Source organism: Neodiprion fabricii, chromosome 3, assembly GCF_021155785.1.
Source record: "Neodiprion fabricii isolate iyNeoFabr1 chromosome 3, iyNeoFabr1.1, whole genome shotgun sequence".
NCBI lineage: Eukaryota > Metazoa > Arthropoda > Insecta > Hymenoptera > Diprionidae > Neodiprion > Neodiprion fabricii.
Genome location: NC_060241.1, coordinates 5,593,000 through 5,614,011, shown reverse-complemented (window position 1 = coordinate 5,614,011; position 21,012 = coordinate 5,593,000). Strand labels below are relative to the sequence as shown.

At 41.2% G+C, this 21,012-nt stretch overlaps 2 protein-coding genes across 2 annotated transcripts; both read right to left on the bottom strand.

The window, feature by feature from the left end:
• Window positions 1-1,697: 1,697 nt before the first annotated feature.
• Window positions 1,698-7,761, bottom strand: LOC124178008 (zygotic gap protein knirps-like). Its single transcript, XM_046561035.1, has 3 exons — window positions 7,058-7,761; window positions 4,916-4,993; window positions 1,698-3,705 (listed from the first exon to the last, which is right to left on the bottom strand). Exons 1-3 carry the CDS (start codon window positions 7,205-7,207, stop codon window positions 2,620-2,622), a joined length of 1,314 nt encoding a protein of 437 aa, XP_046416991.1. The 5' UTR covers window positions 7,208-7,761; the 3' UTR covers window positions 1,698-2,619.
• A 2,705-nt stretch (window positions 7,762-10,466) lies between these two features.
• LOC124177473 (putative serine/threonine-protein kinase YPL150W) lies at window positions 10,467-20,386 on the bottom strand. Its single transcript, XM_046559855.1, has 8 exons — window positions 19,996-20,386; window positions 19,802-19,883; window positions 17,661-17,780; window positions 14,052-14,313; window positions 13,697-13,979; window positions 13,395-13,583; window positions 13,188-13,306; window positions 10,467-12,659 (listed from the first exon to the last, which is right to left on the bottom strand). Exons 3-8 carry the CDS (start codon window positions 17,724-17,726, stop codon window positions 11,305-11,307), a joined length of 2,274 nt encoding a protein of 757 aa, XP_046415811.1. The 5' UTR covers window positions 17,727-17,780; window positions 19,802-19,883; window positions 19,996-20,386; the 3' UTR covers window positions 10,467-11,304.
• Between the last annotated feature and the right edge of the window lie 626 nt (window positions 20,387-21,012).

The window sequence follows — 21,012 nt, the reverse complement described above, 5'->3', positions numbered from 1 at the left end:
TTGGGGATACGGTTGCATTTTTGAGTACCGGAGATTTCGATCCTCGGGAACTCAAGTCCGAAGTAATTTTTGAGCGGCATAACCTGTGTTTCGAGAAAACATCCAAATTGGACGTTTTTTGCGTATTTTCGAAAAAACTGCTATCGATAGACGACAAATGACTTGACCATCGTGTAGAGCGGAAAATTCTACATAGAATTGTGTCCTTATGTGTCGGAAACGGAGTCGGATTAACAAATTCAGAAAAAAAGAAATTACTTCACCAAAATTCCCCAGACGCCGTCGATAAGTAGAATTTCTGTTTTCTTAATTTGTTAATTTGGTAGATAATCCGACTCCGTTTTCGATATACGAAGACATAATTCGATGCAGAATCTTCTGCTCTACACGATGGTCAATTCATTTTTCGTCTATCGACAGCAGTTTTTGAGGAAAAAGGAAAAAACATTATATTTTGCTGTTTTCTCGAAACACTGGCTAAAACGGTAAAAAATGACTTTAGATTTGACATTTCTGAGGGTCGAAGACTCCTATACACAAAAATGCAGCCACGTCCCGAATATTTTGGACTCAGACCTATTTTGACCGGACCAACAATAAGATTAGAAATCGCGCTTTTTGCCTCATCAAAGTTTAACCGTATTTCGCAATAGCGGGATACCGAGGAACCAGATTTGGCTCGAATATGTCGTAAATCTTTCTGGTGACTGAGGTGACCGCATGACTAACTGTTATCGTTCCCCGATCGCTTTGGAATTAATTATTATTGCCCATTAAGAGTTATTGGATCGGCACTCGACGGAAACTCCGTCCCTCGATAAATTAGTGAGATCTCTGCCTCCTCATTCATGAGCTGCGTGATCAACATCCCACTTTTGGCTAACTATCTATCTATTATTGGGAACAAACTTTGTGGTAATTGTGCCACTGATTACTGTTCAGTCTTTTCGCAATGCGCATGATTTTCGCTGACGGTTAAACACGTATGCTGCACTTCGAACAGAGCTTCGATTGAAGGACACTATTTTAATGGATAGGCAAAAAATTAGTAATAGTTTTCCACGATACAAAACGTTGATGGGGTCAGATTTTAAATGAAAATTCAGAATTTCATTCTGTCGGTTAAGGAAACTGCCAGAATTAGAGAACAAGTTCAAAATTATAAGATCAAGAAAAAAACGCGTTCTTGGCATTTTATCGCGGAACGTAAACCGGCAAATGAATATATCACAGATTGAAAATGAACTTGAGAATTTAGCCAACGGTTTGAACCACCATTTAAAACGAGCCTGAAGTATTTGAGATGTTCTGTTCTGAAATTAAGTATACAGCTTATTGTCAAAATACCGCAAAAGACAGGTTTCATCGTGTTATTCCACTCTGATGAAATGAGCGCCGATCATTTCTTCTTGCTAACATATTTTCATTTATAATCGAATTGTTTTTAATATTTTCGACAAATGGTTATCAGTATAACCACTTTCCGAATTTTATTATAAAAATGATTATGCCTATAACAGGACGCGGCAAAAATCGTAAAAGTCATTGATTCGTCCTCGTTTGATATTAATTGCAAAAATGAAAAAATAGTACCAATAATAAAATATGTAAAACAAAATAAAAAGATAAAAAATCCGACATCAAAACTTGAACATATATAAGTACATTACAATTTATGCGAATGATCGATACGTGTAATAATTTTTATTTCTCAATTTATCTATAGTACAAATATAACTGATGCCTATTACGTCATGTAATATTATATATATGTATACTACACACACACATACACACACACACACACACATTTATATTGTATATATCCATATATATATTTACACGTAATTTTTCACGATCTTATAATACCTATAATGTATAAACATAAGTATACGTATATTATCTATTTATATCTAATAATCGCTTGTTTGTACTGGCCTCGCAATCTTGATAATTGATAGATATATAATTATTGGAGAAATTCAATTAAATAAGAATCAGCATCTATAATATACGCAAAATGCTCATAAATAATCTCTCAGAGACGAGAAAAAAAAGTTGTACAAGTAAATAAAAACGAAGCACAAAATATTAAGATAGAAACAAATCCGTCGGTGAAAAAAAAAACGTGTTAAAAAAAAAAAAATAAATTAAGAAAATAGAGAAAGAAACACCACTGGCCACTCCATCAGCGAACTATAACATAATATTGCTACACGAACGCGCATCGCACACGATTTATCCATACGATTTCGTAAATCGGTGTCGTACAAAAGTTTGTCTCTACATGTACAGTTTCACATACATATGTATTAATATAGTAACATACATGTATAATATTCAAAATATCACGTGGTTTACTGGCACTGAAAACAGTAGGCCTAATATGTATAGTATAATATAATATATTGTCGGTACTGTCGAAACATCGGTTTATTTAAAAAGTCATAATATTGGGCGGTGTACAAGGGAGAGAAAGTTTATACAAATAAATCAGTATCCCCTCTTTCGCGTATAATTATATATATATATAGTATTTCTCTGCAGTATCGGGCCTCTTACAGACACATACACCCACACACACATTTATATACACACACACACACACGCGCGTCACTGTCATGTTTTCCTAGTGAGGTCCAGGGGCGGTCCCGTTTCCGTTTCCGCGATTTCCTCCCCATCCTCCTCGCTCTCGGAGCTTTTCTCATCATCCGTGGTACCAGCGGCATCGGTTACCGTGGTACACTCAGCCCGGGATTTCATACTGAGGTCGATCGGCGCCACCTGCTCAGGTCCCAGAGACCTTAGGAAGGCTATACTCTTGTCGCGGGATGCGGCAGAGCTTAGGTTAGACGGTGGGGTCCTATAAAGCTCCGACGGTTTCGGCGACGGCGTTGATCTGGGACTAAAGCTCTCGCTCGAAGAACTCGAGAGGATACTTGTTACCGGTTGTAGATTAGGAGGGCTCAAATGACTCACGTAGGGAACCATGAATCGTTGCTGGAACGGGAAGAATGGACTGTTGAGCAGCTGCATGTGGGTCGTGAGTGCGGGATGAAAGAAGGGAGGACCACGCCAAATCGGGAAACGGGCCTGTTCGGCACGGATGAGGTCCTGGGACCTCATTACTTGGGCACAATCCGGATGCCTGAGGAGGTCCTGAGGCCCCGCCGCCGCCGCTGCCGCCGCCGCTGCCGCCGCCGCCGCCGCCGCTGTTGGGCCCTCGTTGCAGAGGTCTCTCTTTGGCAATCTTTGATCGTTGATGTAGCTGTTCACGGTGCTGCTGCTGCAGTTGTTGTTATTGTTGTTGTTGTTGTTGTTGTGGGTGTGGTTGTGGTTGTTGTTATTGTTGCAGTTGTTGTTCGTCGTGTTGTTGTTGTTATTGTTGTTGTTGTTGTTGTTACTGCTCGTGTTGTTGTTCGCAGCGTCCAATTGACTGCTGAACGACTTCTCGTTGTACGGTAGCTTCGGAGCTTTCAGGCGCGTCTGTACTTGGTTTGATTGCTCCTGCAACAGGCAGTGGATTTTGAACCAGTTTGATCGTCGACCGTATCGAGAACCCGATTTCGACATTCCCACCATTAGACACTTCCGCAAACGACACGCCTTGCACGCTGTACGATTCTTCTTGTTTATTACACATATTCCACCGTTTTTACACTCCGATATGCTGCTCAGGTTGTTGTATGTTCGACCGAAGAATGACTGCAATTATAAAACGAAATGTGTTTTGTTGTGAAAATATTGGTCATGTTTGAAAGTATTGGTGGTGTTGAGAATGTGGAAGGATCGGGAAGGAGATCATTTACAAACGCATGAATGGATGTTACAGAATTTTTAAAACTTGGAACATCAAAGTATAAAATGGTCAAAATATGGTAAGCCAAAATGTAGAATTGTAGGAACGAATCGGAATATAGCAAAATATATTATGTTCTATTGATTCTATCTGTTGGTTTTCTATACTTTACTTTTCTACTCTCAACTTTTTACATTTCGTAAAATTCGATATTGTGAAGCTCTCATCGTCTGATCTTCCAACACTTTCATCCTTACCCTCGACAAATGTTCTTTTGAATTAATCTGGGCGTTGTATCAAAGACAGCTGAAGTAGAAACTTGAGGTTATTTTGTGACGTTAAAATAATTGCAGTACCAAAACGAATAATAATAATAATCCAAATCGATTTCAGTCGTTGTCGAGTTCAGATACTAAATTTAGTGAAACAATGACATGCCAATGTTGGTCACAAGCACCATTATACGTTTTGAATGAGAAAAAAAATATTCAAATTACATCAATTCTATAATTGATCGTAGCAGCTTCAGCAATATTTGTAACCAGATAATAACAATTTAGTATTTTTTTCTTCTATTTTAGTGGATATTAGCGTTAAGATTTTTTTGCAACGACGCTTCCTCATCTTCCGACGACGTTTATTAGAATCGTTAGTCTCGAATAATGAGCGAGCACCGTGTTACAGAGAAATAGCTTCAGGCACGATTGGAAAAAAAAAAAAAAAAACTTTCAAGTTAAGCATTGAAGAACTGGTCTTGGTGGTATTTAAACAAGTAAACGAAAAAACAAAAATTTAACTACAATAAGAAAGAAATCAAAAAACACCCAGCAACTTTAAAACATTAAACCTATTAAAACGATTGCATCATTACGTTGTGACGATTACGAAGAAAGAAGATCGTATCCAACGACTAAATTTGTTTTCTAGATTATAATTTTTGCCCGGTATTTTTAGAACATTAAAAAAAAAAAAAAAGTGTCACCGATGGAGAAGACGACTTTGTTAGTTGTTCGGTAAATATTGATTGAAGGTAGAAAAAAAATAAATAAATAATTAAATAAAGGCGTGTGCATTCCGTGTGAATACCCTTCTTTTCACTGAGGGATGAGAACTCACCTTGCAACCTTCGCAGGTGAACGCCCCGAAATGAAACCCCGCGGCAGGTTCTCCGCAGACCCTGCAGAGCTGATTCATCTGCAAATGAGAATTCATAGAAGCCTGGATAACACGAGTGTCATGCTGAAGATTTCTCGGTAAAGAGACGATACGATATTCGAAGTGAAGTATATATATATGTGCAATATATAATAGGTGGGTAGGTAGATGGTATAAACCGAGTTCCACGGTCGAACTGTGCGCCGACTGTAAATACGGTAAATAAATTCAATACGCATATATGCAAATGGCCGGCCGAGTGCCCAGGGTGTTGTTTCTCAATGGTGGAATGCCTGGGCCTTCCGACCTTCGACCGGAGACGAATAAAGCTTTACAATCATTTTTTTTTTCTCTCTTATTCTGCTTCTTCTTTTTCTTTTCCCTCTTTTTTCGAAGGGGGTCAAGCGAGACCGGCGATAAGAGACGTTAATTATATTCTGTCACTTGGATATAGGTGCATCATGCAAATTGCAACGCGCTTGCAGCAGCCTTCGATTCTCGACGACGCGACGACGGTATAATGTGTATAAATGCGATATGCACTGCAGTAAAGCGACCTCATATAACCAACCACAAGCCTCTTTTACTAAAAGTACAGCCTCTCTGCGCGATATTTGCTCATTCTCAACTCGACTTTATATTTACGACCTTTGAAAAGGAGGCTTTGAATCTACCGAGTAATAACGCTTATTGGAAATTTTTCAATTACATGTAAAACTACTCGTTTGCAATGTCATAAGACGGGTACTTTTGCAATACACCGAACGTCTCGTTGGTCTCTAAGCTCCGTGCGACGTGAGAACGTTATAAACGGAATTCTGTACCCTCGGCAACTTGAATTATCGCCGGATTGAGATTCGGTACCGTCAGCCAGAGACTTCACTAATTAGCAATCGATCTATCGAGCTAATCAGCATTTGGTCTTTGGTACATTAGTACGTACATGTAAATACATGCATCCACACACATGCAGGTTGACAGCGAGTGAGAAAATTATTATTCATTTTACTCACACGCGAAACTACTTATGTACGTTTATAGCTTTTGATCAATTACCTTCTATTATAATTTCCTTTCATATACATGTATATGTATATATATATACCCATACGTCCTACTGTTAACTTTTTCTCACAGCTCTCATGAGCCACGTAACCTAATACCGCACGCTCCAAGGCACTCGCAATAATTATATTACGAAACGAAAAATTAATCATCGGCAATATTCACCGAGCTGTCACTCACAGCCGCTGTACCGGGCTTCCGTTTACAAACGTTTGCAGCTACAAAAAATCCAGATAATGTATGATAAAAAGATTCTAAGAACGAGGAAGAAGTATTTTGGTCAGTTGTTTATTCCAAATGGGTACCTATAATAATCTACTCAACGAGTATCAGTAATCGTTTCTAAGATCCTCTGCACCAACCTCCGGTACCAAATGACAAGTCTAATACCAAATCGAACCAGACCAGACATCGGTGCCGGCATGGTGCACCGAGTCATGATGGATTGAGTCCTGGAGAAGAGACAACACTGCCGTAAATGAAGAGACTCCATTCGTTCAGCGTACCTAGTAACTCATAGTGGCGACAAAAGCAGCTACGCGGAGGGCAAAGTCGCAAGCGTTGGAAGACTTGAAGGCAAAAACCTGAAACGTCCAACACATGACGCTGAATGTCACCCCGGAGGCAACAGCAGCAGCAGCAACAGACTCTAATCCTCACCGCATCTTATTCCTATTCGTCATCTCCCGTTTCTTTGATGCAGTCCTGGTCTCTCATGTCCGCATCTCCGGGCAAAACTCATACCCCCAACCACGCGAGACTCATCGACGTGTTCTAGCCGCCCTGCGACGAATAGCTCATTCGTCTGCGCGATTAACCCCGCAAAGTAGACACTATGTGACTCGTCGTAATAATGTTAAGGATCCGGTGCTTTGACCCGGAGTCTGCACAGTGGATCCATTCAAGTGGAACACTAATCGCAACTACACTTTGCCAAAATCCAGCCTGAGCGTAGCGAGTAACGAGTTTTGGGCCAGTTTTTAACGCGCTACTGTACCAATCATTTCGCCAATTGACATATTCTGGATGATTCCTTACCACGTCAGTGTTTCCGGAGGCTGATGAAACCGGTGCTATCGTGGAGGAAGTGAGCGTTGCCGATGGCGTCCACCACCTGACAGGGTGAACAGCTTTACCTGGAACTGCGCTGACCCCCGCCACCCCCGGCTGCAGGTCCCCCAGGTCCATTCGTATCCCTATTCCCCGGGGCTCGGTGTTCCTCGATTAACCCCCGAGCGGATCATCTTCCCGAGCAACTTCTGTCCCAGGGTTTAAACGCGAGTAGGTAATAGGAGTCAGCAGAACGCCATCGGCGCCTCGGTCGTCGCTCCGCACACGTTCGCACTGCTAAACGTAGCTGATTCCCGGCGTCTGGTCAGGTTTGCAAAGTCGCATGGTGGCCAGACCCAAGAATCAAGGCTTCCACTTTACACTTGTACGTTGACGGGTGCGATCGGAAAGCAGAACTCGGTCACTTTTGAATCAACGATTATCCGCCGGTGGTTGTGCAGCACGTCACTGTGAACTCAGTTTCTTCGGCACCTGGATAAAGAGCTTGCGAAAGGTTGGACTGCTCCTGGCGAGGCGACGATCTCGATCGTTTTTCCGGAAACGGGGTGAACGCGGGGAACGCGAATACGGCGTCGTGCGTCCGTGGAGCACGTGGTCGCGAGACTGAGCCCCTACCTCAGCCGCTCCGTTCGCCGGTCCAGGGCCCGTCCATCCTTCCGTGGGCACGGTTTGTCCGCTCGTCCTTATCACACGCTCACCTCAGACTCGGAGATGCCGTTGCCTCCCACCCCCCACCGCGCTCTATGCCGGGCCCCGCGGTCACCCCCCTCCTTGGGCCTCGGGTCCCCACGGCCCCTCTCCCTTCCCTGCGGCCCACTCTTCTCTCTGTGCTCCGAGGCACGCCGGCGTCGTAGACGTGAGCTTTGCGACACGGTTCAACCAGTGGTTCAGGCTCAGGACACTCCCAGCCGGGACGAAAGGCTCTAAACTGCGTCGGATGGTCCGCGGATTGATGCGTAGATGCGCAATACACTTTTCAGACGGATCCTTGACGTCGATTATTTCGACGTTTCGACGTCAACACGAGTCTCGAGCAATCGACGCGTGCATGATCACCTTGGAAAACTAATTTAACCACGGAGGTTTTGATCCGAGAACTCTGCTCCAGGGTGGAGCATATGTGAATTTTGAAACTGTAAAGAAGATCACCTACAGTTCACTCCAAAAGATTATCCATATCATTCGACGATTTAACTTCTAACATCGTCAGCAAAAATCTACGTCATTTGATGGTAAAACATTCATGATGAAACATGCATCCGTCAATTTCACTTCAATCTCTCTGTATAACTATTTTGCTTATTTTTTCCCTACTAATCAAAGTTCGATGTTGAATGTAACCGTAGTTTGATTCAGATTTAATGCATATTAAAGTTCTCTTGAAGTAAGTTTTCAATCAGCGGTGATTTAACATCAGTTTAAGATATAAAGTCGTTCCCTTGAATGAACGTCAAACAAACAATGCATGAACAAACTAATGAATCGTGTCTCAATTGTATCGATTTTACATCTTTCTTGTAATACAATTGTCGCGTTGAGGTTGGTGTTGATTAATACAACCCAAATTTTACAGCCCATGGTATGGGATGCCGGTTGGAAGAAAAGACCCAAACATTACAGATCGTGAATTTCAAACGGTGATACGAACTTTCGCTACATTTACCATTCACAATGAGCATCAGTGTCAGTACACGTGCGAATGTCTTCTTCATATCAGAAACGAAAAGCGCGTGGTGGGAAGAGGGTAGAAAAAAGGTCTCTCGGTATTGGGAACGTGGATAGAAGAACATGCATCAGAGCTGAGCGAAGCGTGATTCTCAGCCGTACAAGTAATACAGCTTTGAGACCTTGCTGTGAAAATGTTTCCGACTCACAATGTTGCAATTACATGAAAGAAATCCGAATATTCTCAGAGATAATCCGATATTTTACAGAGTTTTTTTTTTGTAGTCACTGAGCTTTATTCGGAATATTCCTTAACAGATGTGAAAAACTCTTTGAGAAGTCTATCAACGTCTGATTATCGACCACTGTAAGTCAGGAATATTGTTCCACCAGGGGAATAATTTCGATATGAAACATCACTGCTTCACCGAGATACATCATAATTGTGTAAAACGTGGATACCTAGTTGCAGAAACACGAACCTACCTATACCCACCTCTCCGCCTATAGGGAGGTAATATACCTGAAAGGTAATGAACTGTGCAGCTACGAAGTGACGCGAGAATCTACCCAGAGGAATATCGGCGAGACGGAGCCGCCGCCGCAACGATTGGAAAAGAATAAATTCTGCGGTATTCGCCACGGATGATCGACACGCACGTAGGTATGGTAGGCAGTAGGCATCACAATATGTGGCCATGCTTCTTCTCCTTGAAGTTAGCGTGCGAACTCCCCGGAGATATTATAATAAATACTTTTCATACGACTGTGCTGCAACGGTGTGCGAGATTTGTGGCGTGGATTGTGCGGAGCAAACGACCAAGGCACCCGATATTATGCACCAGAGTTCTCACGTCCGTACCTACAACCCGAAGGTACCTTGTACGTGTTCGAAAGACGTCAACGTGTGTCGTTCGCACGGGTTGAAGCACGACGGTTCATCAAAGATAGTCGGTCAGCCGTAAGTCAAGTCCGCATTCGTAACGGTCAACTATCCGCCTGCATCCATACCCGGATGGCTAGGCTAATCAACTGCACTAAATGTCAAATTGCCTGTCTACATCTCGTTGCAAGGCGGAGTCGTCTTAGGCTACCACCGCGTTTACACGCGATGATTTGTGAATCGGGAAGTCTCAAGTGCCTCGTCACAGCGTATCATTCTCGGCTGTCATGCCTGCAGAAAACGTTACTTTTCCCCTGAACACCGAACGTCGCGGCTATAGAGAGTTTTCACGATGTTGAAATTACCTCAACTTCGTCGTCGCGACTTGCGAAAAAGGTGCATTTGGCAATGTCGCCGGGTGAATTACGACGAGGGGTCTTTTCATTGATATTCGGAGGATGGTTTATTTTGTGTACATATTATGCGATTCCGGTTCAATCAAGGAATGATATCATCGCGGTGTATAAACTGTATGTATACCCGCGCATAACCGCGGGCAATCGGATGATCGCTACTAAGTGGGAGGAGCTGGATACCCGCCAATAGAAAATGCCGCCACCCACGATGTAATAAAAATGAATTTATCACTAAATCACCGCCTACGCCATTGCCCGATTGCTCGGTGCTGCTGCAGCCTCTCGCCAGAGGACCTCAGTTGTCGGGTCGGGTTTGACATCGGACACTGAAGAACTCTTCGTTATTAATGTGGTGACGATGCATTTCGCTTTATTAGAAATAAACAGCTTACTGAAAGATGCACCGTAGGATCTGAGTCTTGATTCATGTTTTTACAAGGGAATAATTATGGATATGGAAACAAATTCACTTTATGAATTTTATTACAAATATTTAACTTCACGAAATATAATAATTCTACCGTACATTCCGTTCCATAATCATATGGTAATAAATAGTAATTGTTCATTCGAATATCAAATAAGTCTGATCGTTACCTTTAGAAATATAATGTTCATCGCACATTGAGTATATTACAGTAAAAATTTCGTGACAATGTTTTCGATAATGTCAATACATATTATCGTTCTGCTCGATGCATTTGTGATTATCCGCAAAGATAATATTAAGATGGTAGATTCATCTGGAATAAGGGTTTCTTCAAAGAACTGGATTTTCTGAGTAGAGTATTTTACCTTGTAGCACAATGGTACTGTATACTAATTTACTGATCTGGAGTATTGAAGCTATCGTTTCTATATCGTAATACCATCTACGTAAAGATCGTTCCTCGATGCTGAGATGCAACGATCTTTAATTGTTTGCAAAGATTCGCGTTAAATGGACACAGAACTGTTAAGTACCATCTGTTTACGTACAAAATGCGCGCATATCTATCTCAATTTTCAACGTACTGGAAATTTATTCTACAGTTTCTGTTGTTCTGAAAAAACAGTTTAAGTAGTTTGTCAAAAGCTAATTCAAGAATGAGTCAATTCCGTTATCTCCAAATACTGTCAAATAATCACAGTGAAAAGAACATACCCATTCCGTAGGAGTATTGCGCAGAAACACTCATTTTCCAGATAAACCGATGGTCGATTTCCGATTTCGAAAATCCTGGCTCGCCGCCAGGACAACGTAGCTGGTATTAATTACTAACAGACCTACTCCCGCTGCCAGTAGACCCTCTGTGTCTCGGTGCGTCGGAGATAACCTTCATCACAACACCCTGAGCGATACCATAGTGCTCATAAACGTCTTTGCCGTAGGTTCTGGTGGTCTGTTCAACCGTCTGCCGCTCGGCCTTACCGTCCGACGTTACCGACTGAGGATCCTCGGGCTGTATGACCGGCAAAGCGATGTTCATCGCCTGGAGAGAGTTGAAGCTCTGCATTACCAGCTGGGAGGCGATCGACATTGTCAAAGGATTCACGGGCTGAAGAGGAGCAACGCTGGGTATTGCTGGAAGTACGGTAGTTTGGCTCCGCCTAGGTTGAACGGATTTTGGACTTGCGGCGGTCGGCTGCAGCACCGGAAGCGTTGCCGTTTGAGAGCGGTGCTTGCGTGCCGGGGCTTGCGGACTCCGGGACCTGTACGAAGCTGATTCGAGGGGGGCGCCCTCCGCTTCCAAAGTCTGACCACCATTTTCGGGCAACATCGCGATGCTCGTGGGATTTACAACAGTCTGAGAAACGCCGGAGGCTGTTGGACTGGCACGCGAGACGTTAGTTGAGCTGCTTGGACTGCCATTGACGCTATTGTTCCCCGATCTTCCGCCGATTTTTGAATCGACCGGTGACGATCTGTTATCGTTGGTCGACTCACCGGCCGCCGTTCTGTTCCGCTGTGCCGAGACGACCTTGGCTGGACTTTGCCGCGAGTTCTCAGCGCCATTTTGGGGACTATTGGTCGGGTTTTGGTGGCCAATTTTACCGTTATAATGGTCAAATATACCAGAGCTCGAATAGATCTCTGCCGGAGGTTTGTGGAGGTCAGTCACTTCCGGAAGGGCGAAGTTGTCCGAACCTGAAAGCTTCACCGCCAGGCTTGGGTCCCCGTTTGGAAAGCTTGCGCTTTTTGCTATCGCTTGGCGTTCCTTCGCCACTTTTGGAGCGAATGGATTCTTTCTCTCTATCGGCTTTGGTGTCGCGTAGCCCGGAAGTTTAGTCTGCTGGATGCTGTTCCTCTTGCTATTGGAACGCTTCGCCTTCGGCTGGACTGGTTCCGGGCTTCTGGCGCTCTCTCGTCTTTCCGGAAAGTGCTTTCCTCGCATGTTCAATTCCTCTGTATCCGATGCGTCCTCACCCTCAGATTCTTCCTCGTTCTCCTCCATTATTGCACTTGACTCGATCCATTCCCGAATACGGTCCTTTTTTCGAGATCTGTCCACCGTCGTCTCAATGCCGTACTGCGTCAGGGTGAATAACAACTGATTTTTCTCTTCCAGCGAACTGTGGAAACTGTACATTGACGGACACAGCTCGTCTCTTTCGTCCGCTCCGCCTGCCGAAGTGGAATTATAACTTTCAATGAACCGTTTCATAATCAATACTGTGGTAATCCAACACATAGAGATAAACTTATTTCGTACCAGACTCTTATACAACGAATCATGAATGCGTTTACTGTATCATTTATCACAATCAATCAAAGGAATACTTCCGTCAAGTAGTCGATAGTCTTCCTTGTATAATGAATGCATGTTGTCACGAGTTTTCACATACAATGTTTTTTATTGACTTACTGTTCTCAGTGATCACAAAACTCAGTATTCATAGTTCTACATATGATTCTACAACGAACTTTTCGTTTGACTTTACGTCTCGAGAACTTGACGTAATTTCATAAACTCAGAGAAACTGCAAGCTATTTCCAGTGACGTTTCACGGTTAAAACGAACTTCAAAGATTTTACACGTCTTTGAGTGAATTCCACGTACATCGTATTAAGTGTGTACTGGAATGCAAGGATTTTCAGCTCATGCGGCCTAATTAACCTTATGGAATATAGGCCAAAAAATGTTACACTTACCATTCAACGCCTTCTCTGCGCCGAGTTTCGCCAGCCATCTGTCGTCAAGGTATTTATTTACTTCAAATACACTAGCTGGACGTTTTTCTTGCTTAGGATCTAACAGTCTTTTGAACATTCTGAAAAATAACATGACAATTACTGTCAAGCGTTTCAGTATCAGGCATAATGTACTTGAAAGTGAATATGGGCCATTCAAATACTCGCCTCTGCGCTCTCGAGCTGATTAACTGAAACAGTTTTGGCTTCTTAGCGATGTTCAGGGTAGCCGAGTGCCAATTGAGGTACCTTGCATACCTCGGATCATCAGTAGCTGCTTTCTGCCATGGCAGACAGCCGGTGAGGCATACGAATATCACTATTCCAAACTGCCAGACATCGTGGGCCGTTAGAGCCCTAAAAGAAAAGAAAAAGAAAATATTCTTTATGCTCATTTCGCAGTATCATTTCCAATTCTGGGTTACCAATAACTATCCAATGCACATTGAAAACTGTATTATACTGCTCACTTGTAGGCATCGTCAGTGTCGATCTGAAGTACTTCCGGGGGTGAGTAAGGAAGCCACTCATTGTGCCGTCTAACCACAGTGCTCACTCTACGAGTCTCACCAAAATCGCAGAGCTTTATTCGCGAGAAGTCACTTTTGAACACAAGGATGTTGTCCAGCTTGACGTCCCTGTGCACGAGTTCTCTACTGTGGATGTGGTGGATAGCAGCAGCCAGTTGCCTCGCCACCCTCTTCGCGTGAAGCTCACCTAGTCCAGTTTCCGTTACGTTGGATGTGAGGTCACCTAGGAGGAAAAAAATGTATTGAGGTTGCGAGATTCGTGGCTTGAAAAAAGTGTTTTAATTGTTTCAGGTACCCAATGGCGCGTATTCCTGACTGAAAACGAAAAACCCCGCCGTTTCGAAGGCCACGTCGTAAGTTGTAATGATGTTTCTGTGAGCCGAAAGGTGAAGGCCATAGTGAAACTCTCTGTAAAAATCCGATATGCTTGTGTACGGTTTGGGCAGTGCTTTTAGCACCATTTCAGTCTGCGTACTTCGATGCTCAGTCAGAAGAATCTTTCCGAACCAACCCTCACCGACGATCTGTAGTATGTCAAACTCATCCCCAAGGTTTACCTGGAATCATGGAGAACATACAACGGCATGGATCAAAATCACTGAAATATGCACCAAGTATATTCGAATAGTTCAACAACGTGCTTATGCAATCAGTCAAAGACTTGTGAAAAAATTGGAATTCCCGATTTCTCAAATACATTTTGAATCTGAAATATTCTACGAATACTACGATAAGGTTGAGTCTATTTTATCCAACTGATTTTGGATCTGCATAAATCCGAACGTCGACAATACAAGCTTTACTGACTAGCAGGTGCATTACATATGCGCGATTATTATACACAGTAAGCCTGAAAACATTTGCCATTCTGCAGCAGATATAATCGAGTAAAGTTTGGCCACGATCCATAATCTCGACCGTCTGGTTATCTGCAAGAATATCTGAACTGCAGATAGTCAGTGGTCAATATTTCACAACCAGCATTAGTATACAGTCTGCAGATTCAGATTAGTCTGCTACTTTTTCAGTTCAAGTTATTCATCACTCTGCAGTGTAATAACCGAGCAACCGATTTCCGGACGACGAGAGAGTTTTGACCCCGTTTTCGAAAAACGCGGGAAAATATTTATCTGTGCTCAAGCAATTCGAAACTGATACCACAGAGCTACGGATTTTTCGAAATTTTATTGTTGTTCAATGAAAAATAATCTCGTTGAAGGAAGGATCAAATTTGCGAGTTTCCAAGTCACCTTGATTCGCACGTCTCAATCAAACTTTCTTGAAATATCAAAGTTCAAGCAAAATAGATCAGAACCCAAACGAGCGGACGTCCAATTCACAAAGACGGAATTGTAAACCGTCGGCACCGCGTGATTATTTTCGTTTGAAAATAAATTCTGCAGAGCTCTCTAGGCGTTGTGACGATTAGTTACACGTCTATACTACCTATTTTCAAAGATCACAAATATCATCTGTAATAATATTTCAAACCCCTGAATTGACGCCTAGAGAGTTTTAACAACGAATTTTGTAACTGATCGTCCTGATCCTTTGAAGCAAGACGTGTTTTGTGCTGTATGGTATCTAAACTAGTACCTTGTCTATATAAACATTGATTGTTTTCCTTTTTTTTTTTTTTAACTAACACGCAGACGTATCATAGGAATTCAGTTTCCTTTTTTGGATTGTAATACAGTTTCTCACCTTGATAATTCTTTCACTAAGCTGTATACTTCTGGTACATCTTATAATTGGAATGTCAAGAGAATCGTGCAATGTGTAATAATAAAAACAAGATATATTGGATGCTAATGAAAGTTTGAATCCTTAATTACTACAGTCAGTATAAATTTTCGATTTGATTCTGAAAAATTGGGAAATACATAAAAACGATGACCAAATGGCATGTTCTTTCGTTGAAGAAACTGCCGCCTGGACTCGTTGTTAAACCTTCCAATGAACTGGATCGACTTGAACCAAAAAGAGGAGTTTGAGTCAGTGATTCTCGTATTTCTAGGATGTTTTTGGTATACGTTGGAGCCAGCTAGTCCGAACGTAGGAGGACCGCGAGTCTGAGACCGATACGAGACCGCAGCCATAAGTCTGCAGCAGGCGGGGCTCTATTTCTGGTTCTATTTCTGTGACACTCAAGTCTCGCAGCATCGTCGTAAGTAAAGCAAGAGCAATGCAGGAAGATCGCGTCGGGCGGAGGGAAAATGTCTACGAAGTGAGGGAAAGCGGCGTGAAAAGCTTAAAGCTCCAGATTAGATTAGTGACTTGGGCAATTTTATCATCCTTAATATTTACGTTCGGACGTTGAATTTTTTAAAGTGGCAAGTTGATTCATCGGCCGCGACACGACAGCTACATGAAACAAGAATTCCACACCGCGGTTACAGACATAATTTTCCCACTCAAAAACACAGCTCGAGTTGTCTCGAAAAATCGCTGAGACGACGCGATGTGGGGAAATGAATTGTCCGCTCGTAAAGCGAAAATAAATCGGAAATAATCTTCTCTCGTTTCCTCTGTTAAGGCACCTCCGATATTTTACTTCGTCCAACAAACAAGAGCACGCGGTATTCTTAACAGTGTGAAAAAATTCACGTCAACATTGAATGAAATTTTCATTTTCCTATTCTTTAAGAAAACTCTTATGGTTGTATTTTACAAACTTTATGAGTCACGATAATTTTTATAAATCGTCCTGTTGACAACGACGAGGTTGTACCAGACAAAATAAATTAAACCAGTTGTCGAACACAATTTATATATTTTGCTTACATTTTTGCGCCGTTTTTTTTTTTTTTTTTTTTTTTAAGGTTATTTTTAAAACGTGCATTTCTAATTTCATCATTACATTTCAAATCAACAATAATTCTGATAATCAAATTAATCTATGTATTCAGTAAGGTTTCCGGTGCTTTTGGTGATTCTTATTCAGTCTTTGTTTAATTTATTGTACGAGACATTGTCCCTAAAAATTTGATCAATTCACCCGGAAAAATTCTCTTGAATTGATCGTAAAGTTGATAGATACTCTCTTCGCAACTATAACAAAATTTGCTTTGCCATAAATAAACAATCTTTCCAATAAAGAAAAACATTTCCTTAGCAGGAGTTAAATTGCTTATTAGTGAAGATCCAATTTCGCGGAATCGATTCAAATATATTTTTGCTCAGATTAAAGAACAGGTGTAACAATTTTTATTCATAAAGGATGAAAATATCTGATAGTTTGCCAGTATTCGGAAAGAAATCATTTTCTCTTTCGGGTACGAGATGATTTCGGTTATGAAATGGGGATTCGAAAGATCCTATACTTCTATAATTTTTTCACGAAATTAACGGTATGCAAAAAAAAATATTACAAACGATTTAGGAAAGTAAAAAATCTAGATAACTTAAAAATTATTTGCAGATCAAGTGAATGCTAATTTTTCTGCCATCGTGAAAATTATCGCGACGTTCCATTGAAAATTGAGTATTATTATATAGTGAAAAATAACCGTAAGTCTAACAGTTGACATGATTATCAGTTCGGAGCTTTTCTTGCGCTTGATAAAACGTGCGGATTGTGAAATCGGTGAAATGCCGGAGTGTTCTCAAAGTAAAAAGAATTGTATTAGTCTTATTGTTAATTTTATACAATACAGGGAACCTCAAAACACGCTGTGACTTTAAATAAAATGAATTTAACTGTAAGATATTTCCAAGAGTTCTAATTTCTGTTTTCCGTGAAAAATGAGCAGGCATTGTTTAATATTTCATACTTCAAACACTGTTTGGAATCCGTACACTCCTTTGAATATTCATAATTTCTTGGACTTTCAAGTTGTGTTTCTTATTTTATTTTAATTTTTTTTTGTTTTTATAAAATATAAAATATCGTGAAATTGACTACCTTTTCGAGTTCAAATTCTCGTATCCTGTGAATCGATCCCCCGATGGCCTTCTTCATCAAACTCATTTTAGCTCGTTCACCAATTTTCGAGCGGTTGGCCTCTGGAGGCACTGCGTATTTCTGCGGAGATGAATAATACACGGTTTATTAAACCATCGTCGGAGTTATGGATAACTAGCAGTGTAATATCAACAATCCCGGGAAGGATCTACGGCTGCGATTTGTTTATACGATCATGCATTACGCCTGTGTTAAACATGCGCCTGATAAACCTGGACTAAGGCCAATAAATAATAGGGTAATAAAAGTTGCTAAACGGCTGCAATTTTCTTTTTTTCGACCGGGAAATAAATAAGTAAATAAATAAATAAAATCGAATCAAAATATTATCCCCGTGAAAAAAAAAAGTGTACATTTTGCATTTAGAAATTAGCCGCTTGTTCGTCGCTGCTACTTATTCTAGTCGTGTAATCGTCTACGAGAATTCAGAGGCCGCTGATCAATGCGCGGTCACGCATCGTGCAAAACAATAGATTTCGAAAGCATTCGCGGCGCTTGGCCAAAGTACCAAATTGTTTGCTTGTACCGATACTAGCATCGAACCTCTTGGCCGCATGTCGGCATTGGATGCTGACGATCAGGCTTCTTTCTGCGCGACATTGAATAATTCAAGGGCCCTGCACTGTTTTCCATACGAATTCAGTGGAAGATTCACACTTTCGGACTGCAGCGAAAAATCTTTAACGCAAATTTCTGTCAAGTATGAGAATAGAAAAACACATCGACGAGATTTAATCACGTTACTTGATCTTCTTGTGCCAATTTTGAATCGTACAATTATTAAAGATGCGATACAAATTGCGATATTTTATACGTTTAAATTTTATCAATGATCACTCGTCGAATTTGTCATATTTTTGATCTGTATAAATCATAGTTTCAATCATGTTTCTCTGCAAAATGAGCAACAATGTTATTGAAAATTTCGGGAACAGAAAAGTCGTTTATGACAAATACATCGTCGATCGAAACTTGAGGCAATTCAATATTGTAATATATTCTCACTGAAATAGGAATTGATGATCGAAAAGACACGTTATTGTCGAATGTACATTATTGCGTTTTAAAAAAAGTTTTGTATCGATGTATCGTATGGGAATTGACACATCCAAAATTTGAAGAAAACAATTTAATATTCTGAGAATTACAGTTTCGTCAGGTTGTAAGTGTGAACCGAATGAATGGATGAATAAATTTAGAAAATTTTTTGAATGTAAGAGAACGTAACTGATGTACCCATTATTCATCTATGTCATGCAGCTATAACTCGAGTATGAAGTTTGCGCTGTACGTTTATATTTAACCCTTTGAGTCATATTGGTAAGTATTCTAGTGAATCCACTGGATGAAAATACAGAATAATGACAGTTTATGTAAAAATAATTACAGCACCATGTGGAGCGATATGAGCATTGCGAAATCTATCGTTTGATTTTTGCTAAAACGTGTGTAAAGCACATCGCAAAACCACAACGTTATTTTTAATAAAACCGCCAACCGCGATACACAATTTATCCGTGATTTCGCGTGCACTTACGATATTTTACAGATATTATTTTTATAACAAACCGATACGATTTAATTTAAATAGAACTGATGTCAAACAAATATATTTTGTAGATCACAAAACGATTTGCGATGTAGTGGAGTAATGAATTTTCATTTTCACCTTGCTTCTTTCGTATTTTTTCTGTCAAATATATTATTGACGTGTTTTTCACGTGGTTTGAATAAATATATCAAGATTGTAACACGTCAAATAAAGCGCCTAATCTCTTCGAGTGTTCAAGAAAATTCTTTTCTTCGTTCGTTTTCTTGTGCCAAGTTACAGTCACGTTAAAGTTCACCTTTCAAACCGTTACATTTCAATTACAGCAGTTACCTAATATTTGCATATTGTTCTGTTATCAAAAAAATAAAACCTTATTCTTGGATCGATAGGACGAAAGAAATTTAGTACATGCGTTTTTATCACTCTTAAAACGTGGTAATTTTCGCAGAGATGTCAGATTTGCGTTCAAAGAAAGTGTGTACACGGAGTTAACGCGAAATGAAAATCCGTACAGAACTGCCTTACGAACATTTCAATTCTTCAAAACGTGCGATGATCAAGATGACGTCAGAGTTGAACGATGTTCGAATCTGCAGCTGCTGCACTTTCATCTAGTTCATACGAACCATTGTTAGCTAAGTGAAAATACTGACAAGGACAAAACAAACTACGTAAAATGAGTATAAAATAAATTTCGAAACAGATTATTAATCCTCCTCGCACCAACTGATTGCATTTATCAACCCGCAGCACGTTCCAGCTGCACAACGATCACATTGAAGATCTTTTATGAAACGAAGATTCTCTCGAACATATATTCACAGCATAGAAAAACTCCCGGGTTCCACTGATTTCATCCCATTTCAAAACCGCCCCCGAACTACTATGCGAATTAACTTTGACCGAAAATCAAAGTTGCCGCGTGAAACGATTTGTTACGCAATTTTCACGCAAAATACACAAATATTTATCAGCGTAATTTTTTTATTTTCACTTTCTTCTCAACTTTAGCTTCTCGCTTGCAGTATTTATAAAATGCCGACCGGAAAGCGACTGAGCTGATCTTGGCGTCTCGCCGGCTTGGCCGTGTACCGAAACAGACGTCTCAGCGTCGTCGCAGCCGTCGTCTGGCCACCAACGGCGTCGGAAACTAGCGACGCGATGCGTTTTTTCCAGAATATTTTCACCGCGGCTCTTTTGTCTCAGTACTTAAGAAACTATTGTGAAAATTGGCGAGCTGCAAATCCGAGTTCCACTTCGTTCGTCTGGCCGCAAGATTCTCACGACTATTCGAAATTCCGCAGAGTGTGTAAAATACTGCAAGTAATCAACGGACGCATTTTCGACGAAGGAGGAGTTCAACCGTAGAAATATGCGTCACAGGTGCGAGTTACGGTCAATCTAAATCTGGGCAGTCAAATTGGCGCTTCAATGATTGTTCGGGGCGCCGGGAACAATAGATACGACACTGCGGACGAGTCGCGATGCGAGCTTTAGCTTTAGCTGGGATAATATAGAGACCGACTTGGATCCGTGGAAATTGTCTAGACTCTATTCGTAGAATTCCGGCTTTGTAAGCCAGTTTTTGAATATATAGTATGCACGTTCTATTCGCTCCTACAAGTCTTTCCGCCATTCTTGCAGTTTCCATTTTAAGCCCAAGCCGCGATATGTAACCCAACACAATAATATCGTGTTCACTGTGTTACGGGGATTTTAATCGGTGAATTCGCCTTTTGA

Excerpts from the sequence above, each read along its gene's own strand:
- LOC124177473 (XM_046559855.1), bottom strand. The coding sequence starts at position 17,726 with ATGAGTTTGATGAAGAAGGCCATCGGGGGATCGATTCACAGGATACGA. Across the intron at positions 13,584-13,696 it reads GACACTGACGATGCCTACAA|GGCTCTAACGGCCCACGATG; the intron begins GTGAGCAGTATA and ends CTTTTCTTTTAG. Across the intron at positions 13,307-13,394 it reads ATCAGCTCGAGAGCGCAGAG|AATGTTCAAAAGACTGTTAG; the intron begins GCGAGTATTTGA and ends GTTATTTTTCAG.
- LOC124178008 (XM_046561035.1), bottom strand. The coding sequence starts at position 7,207 with ATGGACCTGGGGGACCTGCAGCCGGGGGTGGCGGGGGTCAGCGCAGTT. Across the intron at positions 4,994-7,057 it reads CCTCCGGAAACACTGACGTG|ATGAATCAGCTCTGCAGGGT; the intron begins GTAAGGAATCAT and ends TCTCATTTGCAG. Across the intron at positions 3,706-4,915 it reads TCACCTGCGAAGGTTGCAAG|TCATTCTTCGGTCGAACATA; the intron begins GTGAGTTCTCAT and ends TTATAATTGCAG.